The 19,484-nt window shown below is 34.3% G+C and overlaps 1 protein-coding gene across 1 annotated transcript in view; it reads right to left on the bottom strand.

Annotated features, from left to right (window-relative positions):
* The window catches only part of TPR (translocated promoter region, nuclear basket protein), a 65,199-nt gene that overhangs the window by 15,538 nt on the left and 30,177 nt on the right, over window positions 1–19,484 (bottom strand). Inside the window, exons 25-40 of the mRNA XM_082834670.1 lie at window positions 19,191–19,307; window positions 16,972–17,175; window positions 16,676–16,860; window positions 16,077–16,224; window positions 14,352–14,489; window positions 14,118–14,249; window positions 10,818–10,948; window positions 9,411–9,621; window positions 7,823–7,966; window positions 7,256–7,454; window positions 6,072–6,277; window positions 5,804–5,865; window positions 4,916–5,124; window positions 3,556–3,828; window positions 2,550–2,698; window positions 1,805–1,888 (exon numbers count right to left, since the gene is read on the bottom strand). Of these exons, the coding sequence (XP_082690796.1) occupies window positions 1,805–1,888; window positions 2,550–2,698; window positions 3,556–3,828; window positions 4,916–5,124; window positions 5,804–5,865; window positions 6,072–6,277; window positions 7,256–7,454; window positions 7,823–7,966; window positions 9,411–9,621; window positions 10,818–10,948; window positions 14,118–14,249; window positions 14,352–14,489; window positions 16,077–16,224; window positions 16,676–16,860; window positions 16,972–17,175; window positions 19,191–19,307 (2,592 nt within the window). The remainder of the gene's footprint in view (window positions 1–1,804; window positions 1,889–2,549; window positions 2,699–3,555; window positions 3,829–4,915; window positions 5,125–5,803; window positions 5,866–6,071; window positions 6,278–7,255; window positions 7,455–7,822; window positions 7,967–9,410; window positions 9,622–10,817; window positions 10,949–14,117; window positions 14,250–14,351; window positions 14,490–16,076; window positions 16,225–16,675; window positions 16,861–16,971; window positions 17,176–19,190; window positions 19,308–19,484) is intronic.

The raw sequence follows: 19,484 nt of genomic DNA, 5'->3' as shown, positions 1-19,484 counted from the left end.
CCTCACAATTCCATTTTTTAGCTACTGAAATAAACTGCAATTTAACTTTATTTTTTGATATTTACTATAAAAAGTTAAACGTTTACTTTTTATTTTAGTTCAGCACTCAGCAAAATCTGTTTTTTTTGGCCATGCCATGCGGCATGTGGGATCTTAGTTCCGTGATCAGGGATCAAACCTATGCCCCTGCAGCGGGAGCGAGGAGCCCTAACCACTGGACTGCCAGGGAATTCCAAAATCTCTTTTATACAAGCCAGAAACAATGTCTTATGAACTAAATCATTCATAAAGATGTTTACTGTAATGGAAAATATGAGTAAGTCATGGTATAACTAAAAATGTAACAAACTAACATGCTTATTTCAAGAAAAGCAACACTTAGAACATCTGCTTCATTGTCAGAAAATTAGAAAAATGAACTGTTACACTTTCACACACTAAGTAGACAGTGCAAAAAGACAAAATGGAAAGCCCAAAGGCACTTTTGAGTCACAGACAATTTTGCCAATCTCAAGAAAAAGCTTTGCACAAAAGATTTCAGTATAATTTAACCAAGCCTGGCAATAACATAGAAATTCACATCTTATTTCAAAATTGTTATTATGCTCTTCAGGTATGACCCGCTCTGAAATATACACAAAATCGATGTCATTTAGAGTATTACATATTCATCTTGGAGGTTTAGTTTTCTGTTCTTAACCAAGGAAAACGGAAAAAATTAACTTACAAAATTAATGCATCTAAGAAACTAACATTTACTTGCAATCTATGGTTACTTATGATTAGCCTGAAACAATTCCTTTATTTTATACAGATAAAATAATTTTAGAATAAAATGGTCCTAAAAATTTATCCAGACAGAAAGTACTGTTTCAAGCTTAACAAGACAAATGGAAACCAGACAGCCTGAGTTCAAATCCTAGCTCCAATGCTATGAAAACCTGGGTGCATGACTTAGCTGGGCATTGGTTTCTTCACCTGTAAAACAGGGAACCCTGTTGCAAGATTTCTTATGAGGATTAAATCAGTTAATAAATGCAAATATTTCAGAACCACACTTGGCATATAATAATGAGTTGTGTTAACTAATATTATAATATTACTATAAATATGAATTACTATAAATTATGAACTCTCAATTTGTAGGGCGGAGGAATGGAAGAAAAGCAATAATTTGAGTGCCTAATATGTGGCAGGTACTATTTTAGGTACTCTACAAAACTAAAAATTATGTTATCTTATGACAAAATTGAGGCTTAGAGAGAATTAATGTCTTGCTTACAGTCACACAGCTTCTAAGTGGTGGAGTTAAGAACAGAAGCCAGAGCTTTGTAATTTCAGAGTCTATGGATTCCCATTAGTTAGGCTGCCTCTGGAGAAGCCTCAATGTGAGTTCAAAAGATGAAGAGGTATACAAATGCGTTTCCTTTCACAGATTATTTTAATTCAGTAAGGGAAGCAATAGAGGGGAGAAACAAAGGATACCAAATGGGGCACTTATTGATTAACTCAAGACTCAACCAGCTCATCCTTCCAAATAAAACAGAGTGGGTAATCTTTACTCATGACAACCTTAGCTTGGAAAATCTATGCTAACTATAAACAAAAACATTGCTTTAATAAAGTTTAGAAGGCAGGATACTAATTAGAAGTAAAGCAGAAACTGCATTGGTAATTCTAACAATATTTCATTAAACATAAAAGCAGCAAATTGAAAACAGAAGTCCAAATAATATTTCAATTTGTCAAAGCTCATTTCACACTAAAAGCAATAATTTGTTTACTTTAAGTATGTTTTACTTACTTCTCCAATGGAATCTTGAGAATCTTGGTTGTATACTTGAGTCTCTACCTCTCCATCAGTACTTTCTTCTGCCATAACTTCTTCCTGAATCATGACATACAAGTGTGGTAACCATATCAGTTCACTAGATGAAGCATCACCTGGTCAGTGAGCTCTCCCAATAAAACAAAACTCAAATCTGTAATTTTATGAAGCTGTACATCAGAAATGTTCACTTATATTTACTTATAAAATATAAACAATCACATTCCTCTTTGGTATATACAAAATAAGGTTTACGAACATTAATTAAATATATGCAAGTGAAATTAATTTAGTAGTCTCAATGCTTGATAATAAAACAATTCATTACAACTTATCTTCAACAAAAGAAAATAAAGGAATACCATTTTGGTCAATCAGAGAAAAAGATGGCAGGTACCAGTTTAAAATTCCCATGAGACTATAACTTCCTTATTCTTTAAATTAAAAAAAAAATTGAAATGGAATTCATCCTACGTTTTTGTAACTGTGTTTTAAACATTGAAATGGGAACTAATTCAATTAAACATACTCAAAGAATATAAAACAGTGTTGGCAACAGCAACAATACCTGGGTTTTCAGTGGAAATTTTACAGTAAGTTCAACAAGAGAGTTTTCTGGATTTTGATCCCAAAAGGTCCATTCTCTTAATAACGTTGTAACTGCAAGAGTATCTTGGGTCTATCGGTAGAAGTAAAAGTAAACAGAAAGATCTTTACACACCTCAGTTCCTACAGGTGTAACACTTTTCAACTTCTTTGGAAGAGGCATTTCCACTGTATCGTCAGAGATCTGGTCTGATGCTTCTATGGTGCTATCTTCTTCCTCTTCACGTGTGCGCTTCGGCAAAGAAGAACTTGGGGTAGCCGAAACTTTGAAATTACATAATTTAAACCTTGAATTAGAGCGTGATAATCACTCAATTTAGACAAAGTTAATTTAAAAAATATCTTGGTCATTTAACTAAAAAAAAACATGGTAAAAATTTGGACAGAACAACATAATTTGTTCCTGCTAATCTATGTGTAAACAAAGAGCAATTTACGCTCTGAATCAATGGTCTTAACCTTTGGTTAATAAAGCCAATCAACTTCTACAACAATACATCTGACTCACTGTGACTGTACTGATACAGAATTGCTACTCACAAAGCTTATATAGGGCCATCTTATAATTTATAAAACCCAGGACTCCTTGGATAAAAAAATTTTCCTTGTACGTTTAGACTTGAAAATTCTTACTTAATCTTCTTCTAGGTATCTTTTAGTTCTCAGGACTTGTATTAAGTTATAGCTGACCCTTGAACAACTCAGGGGTTAGGGGTGCTGGCCCTCCATATCAGCCATTCCTTCGTGTCTGCAGATTCAACCAACTGAGGATGTATAGTACTGTAGTGTTTACTATTGAAAAAAATCCACATTTAAGTGGACCACAAAGTTCAAACCTGTGTTGTTCAAGGGTCAACTGTATATAAAATAAGTTTCAGGTTGTATCACCTTTAAAATTAGTCAAAAAATAACTGGAAAGGAAGAAAGATCTTAATGACAAAAACGAGTGACCTAAAGTAGAAGTCAGCAGTAAACATAAAATAAGATGTTAGGAATATCGTCATCCATTTTAATACCTGGTAGAAAACAAGTAGGTACAAAGAACATTCAAACTATGTATTATACTCAAGAAACTATAAATGCACAGGTCTACTCTAACCTCATTTTAAAATTAATCTTACCAGTGCCAAACACTGCTGTAGAAGTAGACGGCCGCTCAACTGGTGAACTCTGAACCACCTCCACTATGTTTGGGGATAGCTCTTGATTTGTAGGCTCGATCTGAGGATGACTCTGTTGAGTGGGCTGCACAAAAGCCGTAGCCTGTGTTTGTTGCTGAACAGTTAAAATGGGTTGAGGGATAGAAGGCTGGACGTTAGGACTCGTAGAACGAACAGATCCACTTGTGCTTCCGAAAACTGGAACATGTTCCACAGGCCCTTCTGATTGCATGGCTGAAAAATAATTAAAACATTTAACATATTAAGTTTTCTACTTTTACCAAAGCTGGAATTGTCCTTCCCTATTCTCTTATAGGTGACATTTTGCATAGTTATTTATGTACATACCTCTTCCACTCACTAGACAAAAAACACTGAGGGTAAAAGTAATGTATTATGCATTTTTGTACTGCCTATGTGACAGACATAGAGTGTGCAGTAAACTGTTGGCTGAATTAAATAAACTGTTTTTGCATCTATTATTCTATGTAAATGATGACCAAATAAAATGACATTAAGAAACTCAAAGTCAAATTATAAGTTTTTATTAAGTATCATTTTGTTTTCAACTAATATAAAATGACTGTTAAGTTTAACTGGTAATATATCTCATAATTATTTTACTGAATGTAGTTCAAATAAAATATTCTGTCCTTTCACAGCATATATACATGTTATATATTTCTAAACATTTAGTTTACTGAATTCTAACATTTGTTAAGACAAGGATCTAAGAAAATTGTATTTAGTAACTTTTACTGACACCTATCTTGGGGTTGGGTAAAGGGATTAAACAATGAGAAACAAATTCCTACCCTTGAGGAGCTCAATCCAGCGGAATAAAAAAACATGTATTCAACTGAATAAAATGTGGCTGTAATTGTTGTAATGAGTAAGAAAGTGACATGGGAAGAAAGTGCAGAAAGCAATTACAAGGTCAGACAGTTTATCAGGGAAGAAGTTGATGTTTGGGTTGAACCAGTGATTTAATATAGTTTTCTAAAGTGGATTTCATATCATCCTTCTTAGCTAATAGAGGTAAAAAATTTGGTCCTGGAAAAGCATGCCATATACTTATAGGGGTGTATTTCTCTCCTTCTTTAGCTTCAAAACACAAAAAGCAAAAAGGAACGGAGGGAGGAAATATGCTACATTAACAAGTATCCCAGGAGGCATACACCTGAAAATATTAAATGCCCACTTTTACATGAGGTCTGACTTTAGCTTTAGTGGAAGCCTCATTTATCCTTGAAGTTACTGTCATCTTCTTGTAATAAATCTAAGTAAACAGTTCAATCAGACCTGTTATTATTTTACTTACCTTCTTGTGATTCCACTTGTGTAGTGGGCATCACTGTAGCTGTTGGGGTAGTAGTAGGATTTGTAACAGTTGCAGGTGTAACCATTGGGCGGATACTAGCCCTGGGTGTTGACTTATTCCCAGCCATAGCTGCAGCTGTCACTTTACTTGGAGTAGACACAACAGGAGTTGGCTTGATATTGGCTGTTGGAGGGTCTGATGTGCTGGCACTTACAGAGGGGAAAATGCAAGAATAATAAATCATAAAAAATTACTAAAAATATTCCTTATAAAATACATATACTCTATCAAAAGCAAAGCACATATGCTTCTTGAAGTGAGTGTCTAATAATTATGACCTTAATATGCATTCAGACCTTATTAACTCTGTTTTCCTAACACTGCTTTGGGTAGACCTTTGGCAGATTAGAAAAAAAATAAAAGAGACAGTTCAGTATAGTTCTACATTTTTTGTTCACTAAATATTACAAAACTCTTATTGAAGAGGTTTAGAACTTAAGCATTAAAAACTGTGCAGGAAATGTTCTGCAGTGGTGCATCCTGACAATGTAAAAAGTATTCACCTGTGCTCAGTCTTTTATCCTTGTATCATATAACATCACAGGGAACATTCGTAGCCTATCTTAGAAGTCAATCACAAACTAAAAGATGAAAGACACTTTCTCTGTCACAAAGCTCTACCTATCTGATAGGACTGAAAGTATACTGAAAACAAGACTTCAGGAAAAAAAAATCTCAACAACTACATGATGCAGTTTTGCACAGGATAAATGGCTCTTTAGTTACATATTTTTATTTTTTCTCCCCAAAGATCACTAGATCCTTCCCGTATTTTAAAAGAAAAACAGGGAACAGACTGCAAACAGACTGTCAAAGAACAAAACTCACATTCCTCTTTCACCAGAAGTTGGAGCTGTTTTCAACGTGATCTGTCTCTGCTGTTCTGGGACCTATAAAAAGAAAACTATGGATTACTGTGCCTATCCCACAAGAGTCCACTAAACAATGCCATCAAATTATTTTACTTGTTAATTCTTTCTATATACCTGGTTTAGTCAAAATTCAGTCTGACAAAGGCTCCTAAATCACCAGACATCTTCAAGTAAAATGCACAGGGCAAAGATGATTTGTCACTTAAACCAAATTAGCTAATTACCTTATTAGTAGGTTCTTGAGGCTCATCTCTCTGCTCAAGGTGTCTCTCTTGATGCTCCCTGAGTTCTCTTTCCAAGCGACTAATTCGACCTTCATACTGGGACTTAAGAGCAGTCATACGAACATCCAGTTCATCTTTCTGCTGATCTAAGGCTCCATTCCTTTGTTTAAGCTCCTCATTTTCTTTAGTTAGCTGATCTTTTACACCTAAAGAAGTAACCACATGATTCTATTAATATCAAAATCAAACACTGGAAATAAAATGCATTTATGTGCGTAATGAGTACTCAAAAGTCGTATCAGATTCTATTCCTGAACTTTAACATCCCCACAATAATTCTGATACACATCTCAGTAAGTAAAGTTCTAAACCTATCTGTATTTGCTTTATTACTTCAATATAAAATATACTCCAAAATAAAACATTTTACTTTTCCTAAGATCTCAAAAAGACAAAGGATCTACCATAAACTAGTCAGCAGGAGCCCTTTCATATGATCTTTAATATTTTAATATATTAGGAATTATAAAATTTTCATTTCATATAACCTACAGCATATACTCAAGAATAATTAAGAAACTTCTTTTATGAAATAAGTTGCCAGGGGCACTATCTTAGAGATCATTTAAAAAGCTGCATATAATAAAACTCAACTGATTTGGCATTTTATTTACCTACTAGCAGACTGGTAAGCAAGGTGCAGTAAGGCCCTGAGCATTGTAGCACTGGGCTCCTCATAAATTTGACATGATATTCTCCCTGAAGGGCTAAAGGGGCCCTCAGTGAAGTGAGGCACAGAAAACTTATTTGGCTGGTAAGATCTGATGCTAAGAATTTACAGAAGGCTTCTGGACAGTATACTGTGGACCCAAAGGATCACCATCAAAAGGTAGTAATAGTTACACAGTAAAGCAGAAGGATGGCTGTACTCTCTATCTACTACCTACTACCAGTTAACAATTAAGAAAGATTTCATAAATAAATTACTGACATCCTCATCACTTGAAAATTAAAATTGCTGTAATTTGTGTCTAATTAAATAAACCTAAATATCTAAAGCACACATGCACATACACAGAAGTCACTTTATAGTATTTACTTTTCTTTTCTACTTAATTTTTAGCCTGAATCAAGTAACCAACTTTCACTGTCAAGTTCAAATCTTAAAGTATACAGAAACTTACCAGCTAAATGTGCAATTTTTGATTTTGCTGCTACAATAGCCTTTCTTGTTTTTTCTTCCTTTTCAGTTATCTGCTGTCGGAGCTGTTCCTCCTGTGTGGTTCTATCTTGAAGGTCCTGACGAAGTCGTGAAAGTTCAGATTGAAGCTGCACAGTCTGTTCCTGGAGATTTCTTGCTTCCATCTCTTTTTCAGATAATGTCTTTTAAAGGAAGATAAAGTATGCACCATGTAATTCAACGAAATCAATATAACTGTATGCCCTACCGACTTCAAATGTTAAAACTTATTAATTTGCTTATTTAGATTAAATGGAAGTATAAATATAAAATGGTGGTCAAACCAAGTAAGTGAACACTTAAAGATGATTAGGTATTATTTACATACATAAGTCATTCAAAGTAAAAGGATAAAATATATACCTTTCCATATAAGAGAAAGTATCAGTGTTTAACACATTTTTTTTCCCAAAATTCCTTTTTATGACTGAGTAAAATTCAATTGTATTTCTTTAGCTTTTCAACAAGAAAACAATTCCTTCAACACCTTCCACTACTCTTCTGCTCATACCTTCTGCAGATTCTCCACCTGACTCTCGAGTGATTTTGACTTTGTTTCAGCTTGGTTAAGGGTTTCTTTGAGCTCCTGCATTTCCTGGACTGAGACATGCTGTTCCTGATGTTCTCCAGAAGACTGAGCTGAGGTCTCCATGACCTAAGATGACAAAGAGTATATACTTGCACATTAGTCAACAATTCTGCAAATTCATCTAAGAAAATAATCATAAGTATGTAAAGAAATTTATTTTTAAGGGTATTCATAGATAAATCTTCTATGGAACAACTTTAATGTCCAAAAGTAAGCTATTAAACATGTTAGGGCTTTCCATACAACTAGGTATTAACCAGCTAATCAAAATGCTGATGCATTATTTAACACAGAATTATTTGGAAAAACAAATCACTCATATGTAAACGAAAGCATACTAAAGTGCTAACAATGGTTAACTGAGAGGTAAGAATTTTGAAATTTTTTCTTTATATGTTTTTTCGTCTAACGTGCTAAATACACAATAAAGTCAATATACAAGTTCTTTACCACTGGGAATTAAAAACAAAATTCAGATCCAAAGTAAAACAAGGATTTAAAAATTCTTTTTGGTAGGTGGTTAACACAGACTACTTATTTAAAACTGTAACGCAACCTGATCAATTAAAAAGAACTAGTATTTTTTTTTTTTTTTTTTGCGATACTCGGGCCTCTTACTGTTGTGGCCTCTCCCATTGCAGAGTACAGGCTCCGGACGCACAGGCTCAGCAGCCACGGCTCACGGGCCCAGCCGCTCTGCGGCATCCTCCCGGACTGGGGCACGAACCCGAGTCCCCTGCGTCGGCAGGTGGACTCTCAACCACTGCACCACCAGGGAAGCCCAAGAACAAGTATTTTTTGATATACACAATTTCAGTCAGCAATGAGTTACAAGAACATAGTTTTGAAAAGGAGCAATATTTGAAATTGGGAAACTGAATTAAAATATCTAGCATTTACTACTATCTCTATATGAATTTGTAGTTCATTTTGGGACATACTAAAGAGCAAATCTTTTTTTTTTAAATTTAATTAATTAATTAATTTATTTATTTTTGGCTGTGTTGGTTCTTCATTGCTGTGCACAGGCTTCCTTGCAGTGAGCGGGGGCTACTCTTTGTTGCAGTGCGTGGGCCTCTCATCACGGTGGCCTCTCTTGTTGCAGAGCACGGGTCCTTGAGCACAGGTTCAGTAGTTGTGGCGCACGGGCCCAGCTGCTCTGCAGCATGTGGGATCTTCCCGGACCAGGGCTCGAACCCGTGTCCCCTGCATTGGCAGGCGGACTCCCAACCACTATGCCACCAGGGAAGCCCCAAGAGCAAATCTTAAACCGAATAAAGATATCACATATAAGCTTACCCTTGCTTAGAATCTAAAAACCAATAATTAAAAATTATGAATAAGGTTTTTGTAAGTTATCCAAATATTTATATATGTATCCAAATATATATCCACCCATATATCCAAATATATACATAAAACTGTGTAAACTGTGTATATCAAAACTGTGTATATCAAAAAATGATAATATATATATGAAGAATATATTAAAAAAAACAGTTCAAAATACCTTATCTTGTTGTGCTTTAAGTTCTTCATATTGAGTCTTGTACCTACGCCCAATTTTCTTGACTTGAGTAATAGTTTTAACTTTTTCTTGAATATCAATTATTTTGGCATCTAAGTCCTTCTGGATGCTTTCCTTTTCAGTTCTTACTTTATTTAAATCTTCCTTTAGACTCTGGATTAAGTTCTGGTTGTTAGTCAAAGATGCATTTGATCTAAGCAAAAAAAATGGGGTAAAGACTAAATATTTGGAACTTTCCAAATTTTAAAATCCTTTAAGTTACATTTTTATTGTGTTGCTTTAGTGTGTTTTTTATTTAGAAAATTCTAAGAAAACCATACACACTTCAAAAGATAATTTCTTAACTTATGAACCTGTGGTCCTTTAGAAAGATCTGATTTACTTATTATATGTCATACATGCCCATTTTAGAGATGAGAAAAACTGAGCTACAAATGGTCAAGTAACATGCACACTTTTACTCTGCATTGGTATACAGAGTTTAATCCACATCTGTCTGATAGCAAAATCTATACTCTTTCCACTCTACTGTGTGCTGAGTAAGTATATTAGGCTTTATAGGCCACATACAATGTCTGTTACATGTTCCTCTTCCTCCTTTTTTACAACACTTAAAAAATGTAAAAATTATTCTTAGCTTCCAGCTGTACAAAAAAAGACCTGTGGATTATAGTCTGCCAACCCCTGTACTGTTATCATGAACAGAACTTGAAATCAGATGACCTGAATTAAGAACATGGGTTTAACTGCTACTAACCTTATAAGCTTGGGTACCTTTCTGAATCTTAGCTTCCTCATCTTTAAAATTAAGTAATATCTCTCTCCTATTTAAAATGCCAGACTACTGTTATGAAAAAAATAAGAGAATAAATATGACAAAAATTTGTAAGCTTATCAAGTATCACATAAATAGGGGCTATGACAGGGACAAAGGACATTGAAGTTTAAAAGAGGTAAACCAGAAACATTAATTTTAATATTACATTTATCTTTAAAAGCCAATATTTCACTATAAGTTCACTTAAAAACTTTCTTTATTAAAAACTTTCAAAATAGATTCATGAATATATGTTAACCCAAAAAAATAAAAGATAAATCTACTTGCAAAAGTCATTGACTATTTTAAAAAGTTTGCTTTAGATTCATACCAACTATGTAGTTTTTTAAAAAGTAATAAAATATTGAGAAATAATGCATATATGAAGGCATAAAACTAAATTACTGCTTGCTTTGCTCTATAAAGTAATAAAAGGAAAGCCACATGTAAGGGCTCCAGCACTTTCCATTCTTTATAAAATCAGGAAGCACTTAGGGGGTCATATAAAGAATAGAAACAAACTTCTTTAAGATTTCAAGAATTGTATACAACTTAAGGTTTCTTCCATATACCTTGCAATTTCAGCTTTAAGTCTTCCAGTTTCTTCAGTCAATTGTTGAATACGCTTAGCATGAACTTCCTTTTCAGAAAGGAGCTTCCGATATTCTTCTGTATCTGGATCTTTCTGTTGACTCACTAGATGCTACAACAGCAAAAATGCATAATATGGTTTTATAGGTTTTATGAAACTAATGTGCTATAACAAAGTATCAGAGTATTTGTGTTTACATTTGCTACTTGCATATATAGTGATCAAGCACCAAACTACAAGAAAATAAGATCAAAGCTTTAGTTCCTTTGTTTAGCTAAGATGTTTAGCCAAAATGGAAGGGGAAAATAAAATAAATGTCATTCACTATTATTTTTCATAGCTGCAAAGGAACATTTCAGAATCGTTACAATGGAGCCAAAAAGGGGATCCAAAGAATCTACAAGCTTTTAATATTAATATTAAATACCTAATTTCATTAAAGTGACACATACAAGGGAAAAAATGTCATAATGTATTACAATCTAAACAAAAATATGAAAATAATCGTAAATAATTGATTCCATTAACTAGGAAAGAAGGCATCATAATTTAACAGGAATGTATCTAGATTTGGGCAGATTATCCTTTCTTGATTTTTCAGACTGCTTGTTTGATTAAAAAAAAAGAATAAATGCGCTCTAATATTCTATAGTCCTCTTCAGATATGAGTGGTTCCCTAGAGCATTTTCCAGGTGCTAGGTGCTGTGTGAACTGCTTCATTTATTGTTTAATTTTTGTAACATGAAGAGGGGTATAATGTCCTCATTTTCACAAATAAGGAAAATTGGCTCAGAAAGATTAATGTCCTCATTTTCACAAATCATGTAACTAGTATGTGGTAAGGCCAATTCCCAATCTTTTGTTTGAATATAGAGCTAGCATTTCTTTTTTTTTTAAACATCTTTATTGAAGTATAATTGCTTTACAATGGTGTGTTAGTTTCTGCTTTAAAACAAAGTGAATCAGCTATACATACACATACATCCCCATATCTCCTCCCTCTTGCATCTCCCTCCCACCCTCCCTATCCCACCCCTCTAGGTGATCACAAAGCACCAAGCTGATCTCCCTGTGCTATACAGCTGCTTCCCACTAGCTACTGATTTTGCATTTAGTAGTGTATATATGTCAAAGCCACTCTCTCACTTCGTCCCAGCTTACCCTTCCCCCTTTTTGTTTCCTCAAGTCCATTCTCTATGTCTGCATCTTTATTTCTGTCCTGCCCTTAGGTTCTTCAGAACCATTTATATGTGTTAGCATATGGCATTTGTTTTTCTCTTTCTGACTTACTTCACTCTGTGTGACAGACTCTAGGTCCATCTGCCTCACTACAAATAACTCAATTTCGTTTCTTTATATGGCTGAGTAATATTCCATTGTATATATGTGCCACATCTTTATCTATTCATCTGTTGATGGACACTTAGGTTTCTTCCATGTCCTGGCTATTGTAAACAGAGCTGCAATGAACATTGTGGTACATGACTCTTTTTGAATTATGGTTTTCTCAGGGTATATGCCCAGTAGTGGGATTGCTGGGTCGTATGGTAGTTCTATTTTTAGTTTTTTAAGGAATCTCCATGCTGTTTTCCATAGTGGCTGTATCAATTTACATTCCCACCAACAGTGCAAGAGGGTTCCCTTTTCTCCACACCCTCTCCAGCACTTACTGTTTGTAGGTTTTTTGATGATGGCCATTCTGACTGGTGTGAGGTGATACCTCATTGTAGTTTTGATTTGCATTTCTCTAATGATTAGAGATGTTGAGCATCCTTTCATGTGTTTGTTGGCCATCAGTATATCTTCTTTGGAGAAATGTCTATTTAGGTCTTCTGCCCATTTTTGGATTAGGGTGTTATTTTTTGATAATTGAGCTGCATGAGCTGCTTGTATATTTTGGAGACTAATCCTTTGTCAGTTGCTTCGTTTGCAAATATTTTCTTCCATTCTGAGGGTTGTCTTTTCGTCTTGTTTATGGTTTCCTTTGCTGTGCAAAAGCTTTGAAGTTTCATTAGGTCCCATTTGTTTATTTTTGTTTTTATTTCCATTTCTCTAGGAGGTGGGTCAAAAAGGATCTTGCTGTGATTTATGTCATAGAGTGTTCTTCCTATATTTTTCTCTAAGAGTTTCATAGTGTCTGGCCTTATATTTAGGTCTTTAATCCATTTTGAGTTTATTTTTGTGTATGGTGTTAGGGAGTGTTCTAATTTCATTCTTTTACATGTAGCTGTCCAGTTTTCCCAGCACTACTTATTGAAGAGACTGTCTTTACTCCATTGTATATTCTTGCCTCCTTTATCAAAAATAAGGTGACCATATGTGCATGGGTTTATCTCTGGGATTTCTATCCTGTTCCATTGATCTATATTTCTGTTTTTGTGCCAGTACCATACTGTCTTGATTACTGTAGCTTTGTAGTATAGTCTGAAGTCACAGAGCCTGATTGCTCCAGCTCCGTTTTTCTTTCTCAAGATTTCTTTGGCTATTCGGGGTCTTTTGTGTTTCCAAACAAATTGTGAAATTTTTTGTTCTAGTTCTGTGAAAAATGCCATTGGTAGTTTGATAGGGATTGCACTGAATCTGTAGATTGCTTTGGGTAGTACTGTCATTTTCACAATGTTGATTCTTCCTGTCTAAGAACATGGTATATCTCTCCATCTGTATCATCTTTAATTTCTTTCATCGGTGTCTTACAGTTTTCTGCATACAGATCTTTTGTCTCCTTAGGTAGGTTTATTCCTAGGTATTTTAGTCTTTTTGTTGCAGTGTTATATGGGAGTGTTTCCTTAATTTCTGTTTCAGAGTTTTCATCATTAGTGTATAGGAATGCAAGATATTTCTGTGCATTAATTTTGTATCCTGCTACTTTACTAAATTCATTTATTAGAGCTGGCGTTTCTAACCATACTATGCTATATGGTTTTGTCCCTCCTAAAAAGGTACCAGTCAGTGAACAAGTCTTCTTAAAGTGATTCAGTAAGCTACATAAATCCATTTATCACATACCAAAGCATTTTAGAGATAAAGCAAAAGCCTAAATTTGGAATACAAGTAAATAAATTAGCTGTTTTTAAAAATATACAAAACGTAACCAAAACTTTAAAAACTGAGTTATAAGTTTAATGCCTATCACGTATGTAGAGGTTACATGTTAGACTTTTACTGATCAACGCATAATACTTTCCACTAGCTCATCAAACATTTTTATCCCCTTAAATTTTACCCTATTATTTTAAATCAACATGTTTCCATATTTTGGAATGGGTTTAACTGCACTTACCTGGTTACGTGCTTTCCAACGTTTGACATCTTCTTCTAATAACTTCTTCTCTGCTTGCAACATACCGCTTTTCTCACTCAGCTCAGCATTTGCTTCTTGTAAGGGTAAAATATCTAACTCCAGTTTCCTCACCTGAAAATAGTTCCAGTATTTTTTTTAATACTTGATGTGAGAGTTTATTTAAAATACTATTAAAAATAACGTGCCTCTTCTCTTCATTAGTAAGTTACAAACCTTGGCTTGCATCTGTTGTAGATCCTGTTCTAGCCTTTCCTTTTCTTCCCTCAGCATCTTATTGGTCTCCATAACTACATTCATTGTTTCGGTTTTCTTCATCAGTTCCTCATGCTGGGCCATTGTTTTTGCAGTTACCTAAAGATTTCAAACATGTATACAGCAACATATAACAATAGATTAAGACCTACCTTTTCCTACCAGTTCTAATCTTTCCTACAAAAGTAAAAAGGATTTAAATGTCAACTTTTAAACAAATTCTTAGAAGTCTTACATGTTTTTCTGTAATTCATGCTAATTACAGAGTTTAAACAAATACTAGAAATTAAAAGATGAAAGTAAAAAGATACTACAAATCCTGCTGACAAATAGTTTTTACATTAGGTAAGAACATCAATCCAGATCTTTCTGTATCTATTCTTTTTCTTGCTACACTGAATTAAAATAGTTCTAAAACAATGTTATTTTGATCCTCAGTTTTTTCCCCCTTTTTCAGAAACTCTTTTATATTTCAGTTGTTTCATCACTTTGTTCTGAGAAATTTTACTGAATATTTGTTAATTTGTGAAGACCTTTTCTTCTGTTCTCATTGAGTATAATTATCCATCTTTTGCACATGTTACTTTATTCCTTCACCATTTTAAAATCTATGGTTCATGACTGCCGTGCTAGACTGTTCATCTTTGGTAGACGTTCTATTAGTTTTGATATAATGTATGTTACTTCTTGACTCTCCTCTGACTATATGTAAGAGTTTGTTGAGCTGGGCATTTTCTACCAGTATTATTTGCCTTTCTGCAGCCCAAAGGAAAAGCAAAGAAAGCAGAAGAGACTGAGAGAATATACAATCTTTGTTAGAAACCCCAATTCTGCTCTTTTCCTCCAAGTGTTAACTCCACTGAATTACAGGGTCTGTTTATTATTTCCGTAATGAGAAATGTTTGAATTTGGGTTGTTTTCTCAATAGGATATAACTCTGGAATTTTAAATTTCTCTCTGAAAATGTAAATCCAATAAATCTAATTGTTCAATTATTCACTTTCCCCTGTTTCAATGGTTTATCTCTAGCAGGCATTCCAACTATCAGTTAAAAGAAGATAAATGATTCAAGGTCTTAATTTCCTTCCTTCCAGATGTAGAGCTGTTATGCAATAGTAAGCCTTTGGGTGGTAGTGTGGACTAGGAGTTAATAAGCTTATGTTGTGATCACATATTCACTAAGCATCTTTTATTCTCCTTTGGTCAATTGTTTTGACTACATTTTGCACCTCTGATGAGAAAGGAATATTCTGTAGCAGTTTCAACCTACCTTTTTTTCTAAAATGACTATCAATCTATAATGAAAACTACAGTAATGAATTAAGATAACTGAAATTTATTAAGCACTCACTGTGTACCAGACATGATTCTAAACGCTTCAAGTACACTAACTCAATCCTCACTATTATTATCACCCCAATATTACAGACAAGGAAGTTTAAGAGCAAGGAAGTTAAACAATATATCCAAGGCGCACATCTCACGGTGTGAAGCTAGAATTTGAAACCAGTCAGTCTGGTTACCATTAGTCTCTCACCACTGTATTGTGCCAGTGTTTACTAATGTTTAATGAATTTACACGTTTAAAAACAATGCTTATTTCAAACTAAATTTTATGTTATTAGAAACTGAAATGAGCTCATCTCTTGATTTAACAAGTGCTTTCTTAAAGCTTAGGATACATACCTGAACTTTCTCCCTTTCAGCATTTAGACTATCCTGCAGTTCCTGCAGCTCTCTTTCTAAAAGTTCAACCCTTTGTCGATAGCGCAGACTCTCAACCTGAGCCACTTCAAACCTAGTTTCAGCAATTTCTTTTTCTCGTCGTATAAATCTACAAGAATATGTATTTTATTTGAATAGAAAAATGCCAACAACATAACATTTCAAAACTTGGATAATTTTTAAGATGACAAAAATCATTCACTTTAAAAACTATTTTTACAAAATGCTTTCATTAAAAAATGATGGGGGATATATTTTATTACAGACAGTGGCTTCTATCTTTAAAATAATCCGAAAGGCAATTAATTTTCTAAAGAACCCACTCAAGTTCTTACTATTAGATTCAACTTGAACTAATTTATTTAAATTGGCATATGTCTAAATGTCAAAAGTGATCACTAATTGGGTGATAGTGGCTTTGTTGACTAATAAGAGACAAAATGAGCTTTATGCCTAAATATCCTGTAACTCCCACTTGTCTAATTTATACATTTATAGTGTCACTTCATAATTGTTGTTAACCACAGAAGTAAAAAGCATTAAGAATATATTGGATTTACCTGAGAATTTCCAAAATTTGTTCTTGAGATTTTCCTTCTTCACTGAGAGATACATTCAATGGACCTTGTACACCTTCCTTCATAGAGGCGACGATTTTGTCACTTAATTTTTCAATCTGATCATGAAGTAATCTGTTTTGTTTTTCTAGATCTTCACAGCGAGACACACTCTTGGAAACTTCATCCTATAATCCAAGAGTCTATCATAATACCAGATTTTCCAATGTACATTAAAAAAAACCTTTCAATTCTCTAAACATTCTGATGTACAATATGATTATGATGTACAATAATACCTTTAACATTCTCTCTCTTTCCTCCCAAGATGCTTTACACTCCAACAACTGTGATTCTGCTTTCTGGGTTGTTTCTTCCAAGTGCTGACGTACTGACACCATTTTGGAAACCTGTTCTTTGGCAGCTTGTAGAGCTTCAACATCAGCAGCATGTAGCATCAATTCTCTCTCATACTTATTCTGAGCTTCCACAGCTATTTTAGCCTGAAAGGAATTATTTCCCCATCGACATAGATGATTAAAAACCCATAAAGCTAATCTTTGAAAAGATGCACATTGTATTATTTAAAGTAATAAAAGTGAAGACAATCTCTAAATGTACCAAAATAGGAGAATGATTAAAAATCACACTGTAGTGGGAAGCAGCCACACAGCACAGGGAGATAAGCTCGGTGCTTTGTGACCACCTAGAGGGGTGGGATAGGGAGGGTGGGAGGGAGCGAGACGCAAGAGGGAAGAGATATGGGGACATATGTATATGTATAACTGATTCACTTTGTTATAAAGCAGAAACTAACACACCATTGTAAAGCAATTATATTCCAATAAAGATGTTAAAAAATTAAAAAAAAATCACACTATCTATTTAATGAAATATTAAACATCTGTTCAAAATGAAACTTAAGAAGATGATATAGTAACTCGGAACAGTCTTTATGAAAAAAAGACTAAATATAACTGAGTTACATAAAATACATATATATACACAAAGTGAATGAAGGTAAATGAAAATAATCTATTTGAGTACTGAAAAATGGATACATTCTTTGATTCTAATTTCCAATATTATGCTGTTTGGCAATAAGCCAAAGACAATTCATTTTTGTCTAATTTACCTTCAATTTGAAGCACTTTCCCCTGTATTCCATTTTTAAAGTAATCCTGATACATATACATGTTATGTATATAAGCAATATGTAAGCAATAAAGAATAGTAACCCAACAAATGGCTATTAATATACCACCAAACATAAAAATGAGAATGTTTCCAATATCCTTACATGTCTTTCCTTCCCATTCTACCATTTCAATAATCCCCATTTTCCTGAATTGTTTTACCATTTCTTGTTCATAAAAAGCAGTATCACATATGTGTGTGTGCATGCTGTATGTATACTTAAATAATGTGGTTTTGTACTTTTAAAGCTTATAAACAGTGGTGTATAGAAATCTGTGTAAGCTCAGTAATACATTAAAAAGGTATTAAAATTATTTAGTTGAGAAAAGTATCTCTATCGTGTCTGTAGTACAGCTTTACAACCAGAATTAGGGAAGGACTACAATAATGAAAGAATGTTTGCAGGCCTTCCCTGGTGACGCAGTGGTTGAGAGTCCGCCTGCCGATGCAGGGGACACAGGTTCGTGCCCCGGTCTGGGAAGATCCCACGTGACGCGGAGTGGCTGGGCCCGTGAGCCATGGCCGCTGAGCCTGCGTGTCTGGAGCCTGTGCTCCGTAACGGGAGAGGCCACAACAGTGACAGGCCCACGTACCGCAAAAAAAAAAAAAAAAAAAGAATGTTTGCAAGTGAAAGCAAGTACACATGTAATCTCCTACTCCTATTTTTCTATATTTTTCCCATTTATCAACTTTGTTTTGTTAATGGATATTGCTCTACAGGTATCTCCTACTTTTTGAAAGTTTGCTTTATGCCACTTTGCTTTTATGAAAAACCTACATTAGCGTCTGTTTTTGCTAACCAAAAGAAATCCAAAGAGCATTTTTGCTTTTACAAAAAAAGGAGAAAAGTGAAAAGTGTTCAGCGTTTGTTTTGCAGGAGCCATTATAGAGGCTGTGCGCACCCCGAGTAGCAAGAGAGGCACCGCCAAGCTCCCTCCCTGAGAACTACACTCAGAATCTCAATATCAAGCTGTCAGAGCTTTGAATTGTGTCTGTGAGCATCTATGCTTTATCTCAATTTATTTTGTGCTTCCATTAGCAAGACATGTCCTAAGATAATTGTTTCTTCACTTCATGACATTGTAGTTTACACACGGCTTCATAGGAACTTTCTACTTTTGGACAGCAGGGGAAACCTGTGTTTACTTTTAGCCTTCATATATACTTTTCAACTGATGTTATTCCAAGTTCCACAAGAGTGGAAATAAAGCTGCATTTTTGTAAGATTCACCAATCCCCAAAATGCATTAATATACTCCAAGAACTGTTCCCTAAGATCAAAGCTCACTTCTCGATAACTGGCTCTAAGAGTGACACTTACTTGTTCCTGACAGTCCCGTCTGGCTTGCTGCTCATTACTCAAAGCTGTGCCTGCTCTCTGAAGAGCTTCTTGTACTTCATTCTGAACACTATTGAGTGTTTTCTTTAACTCAGATAACTAAATCAGAAGAACAAGATTAAAACCAGAGTTAATTGCAAACTTACTTTAAAAATACTGAAGATAGATTTTTCAAAATACAAATAGCCCAAAGACTTCTTACTAAATTTAAAATAGTCATAACCTGATATAATCTACTGGACAAATTTTGCAGGTCTATGTTGACCCCATATTACT

Source organism: Leucopleurus acutus, assembly GCF_964270905.1.
Source record: "Leucopleurus acutus genome assembly, chromosome: 2".
Classification (NCBI taxonomy): domain Eukaryota; kingdom Metazoa; phylum Chordata; class Mammalia; order Artiodactyla; family Delphinidae; genus Leucopleurus; species Leucopleurus acutus.
Note: the sequence above shows the minus strand (reverse complement) of the source record. Positions and strands in the feature narration are given on the sequence as shown.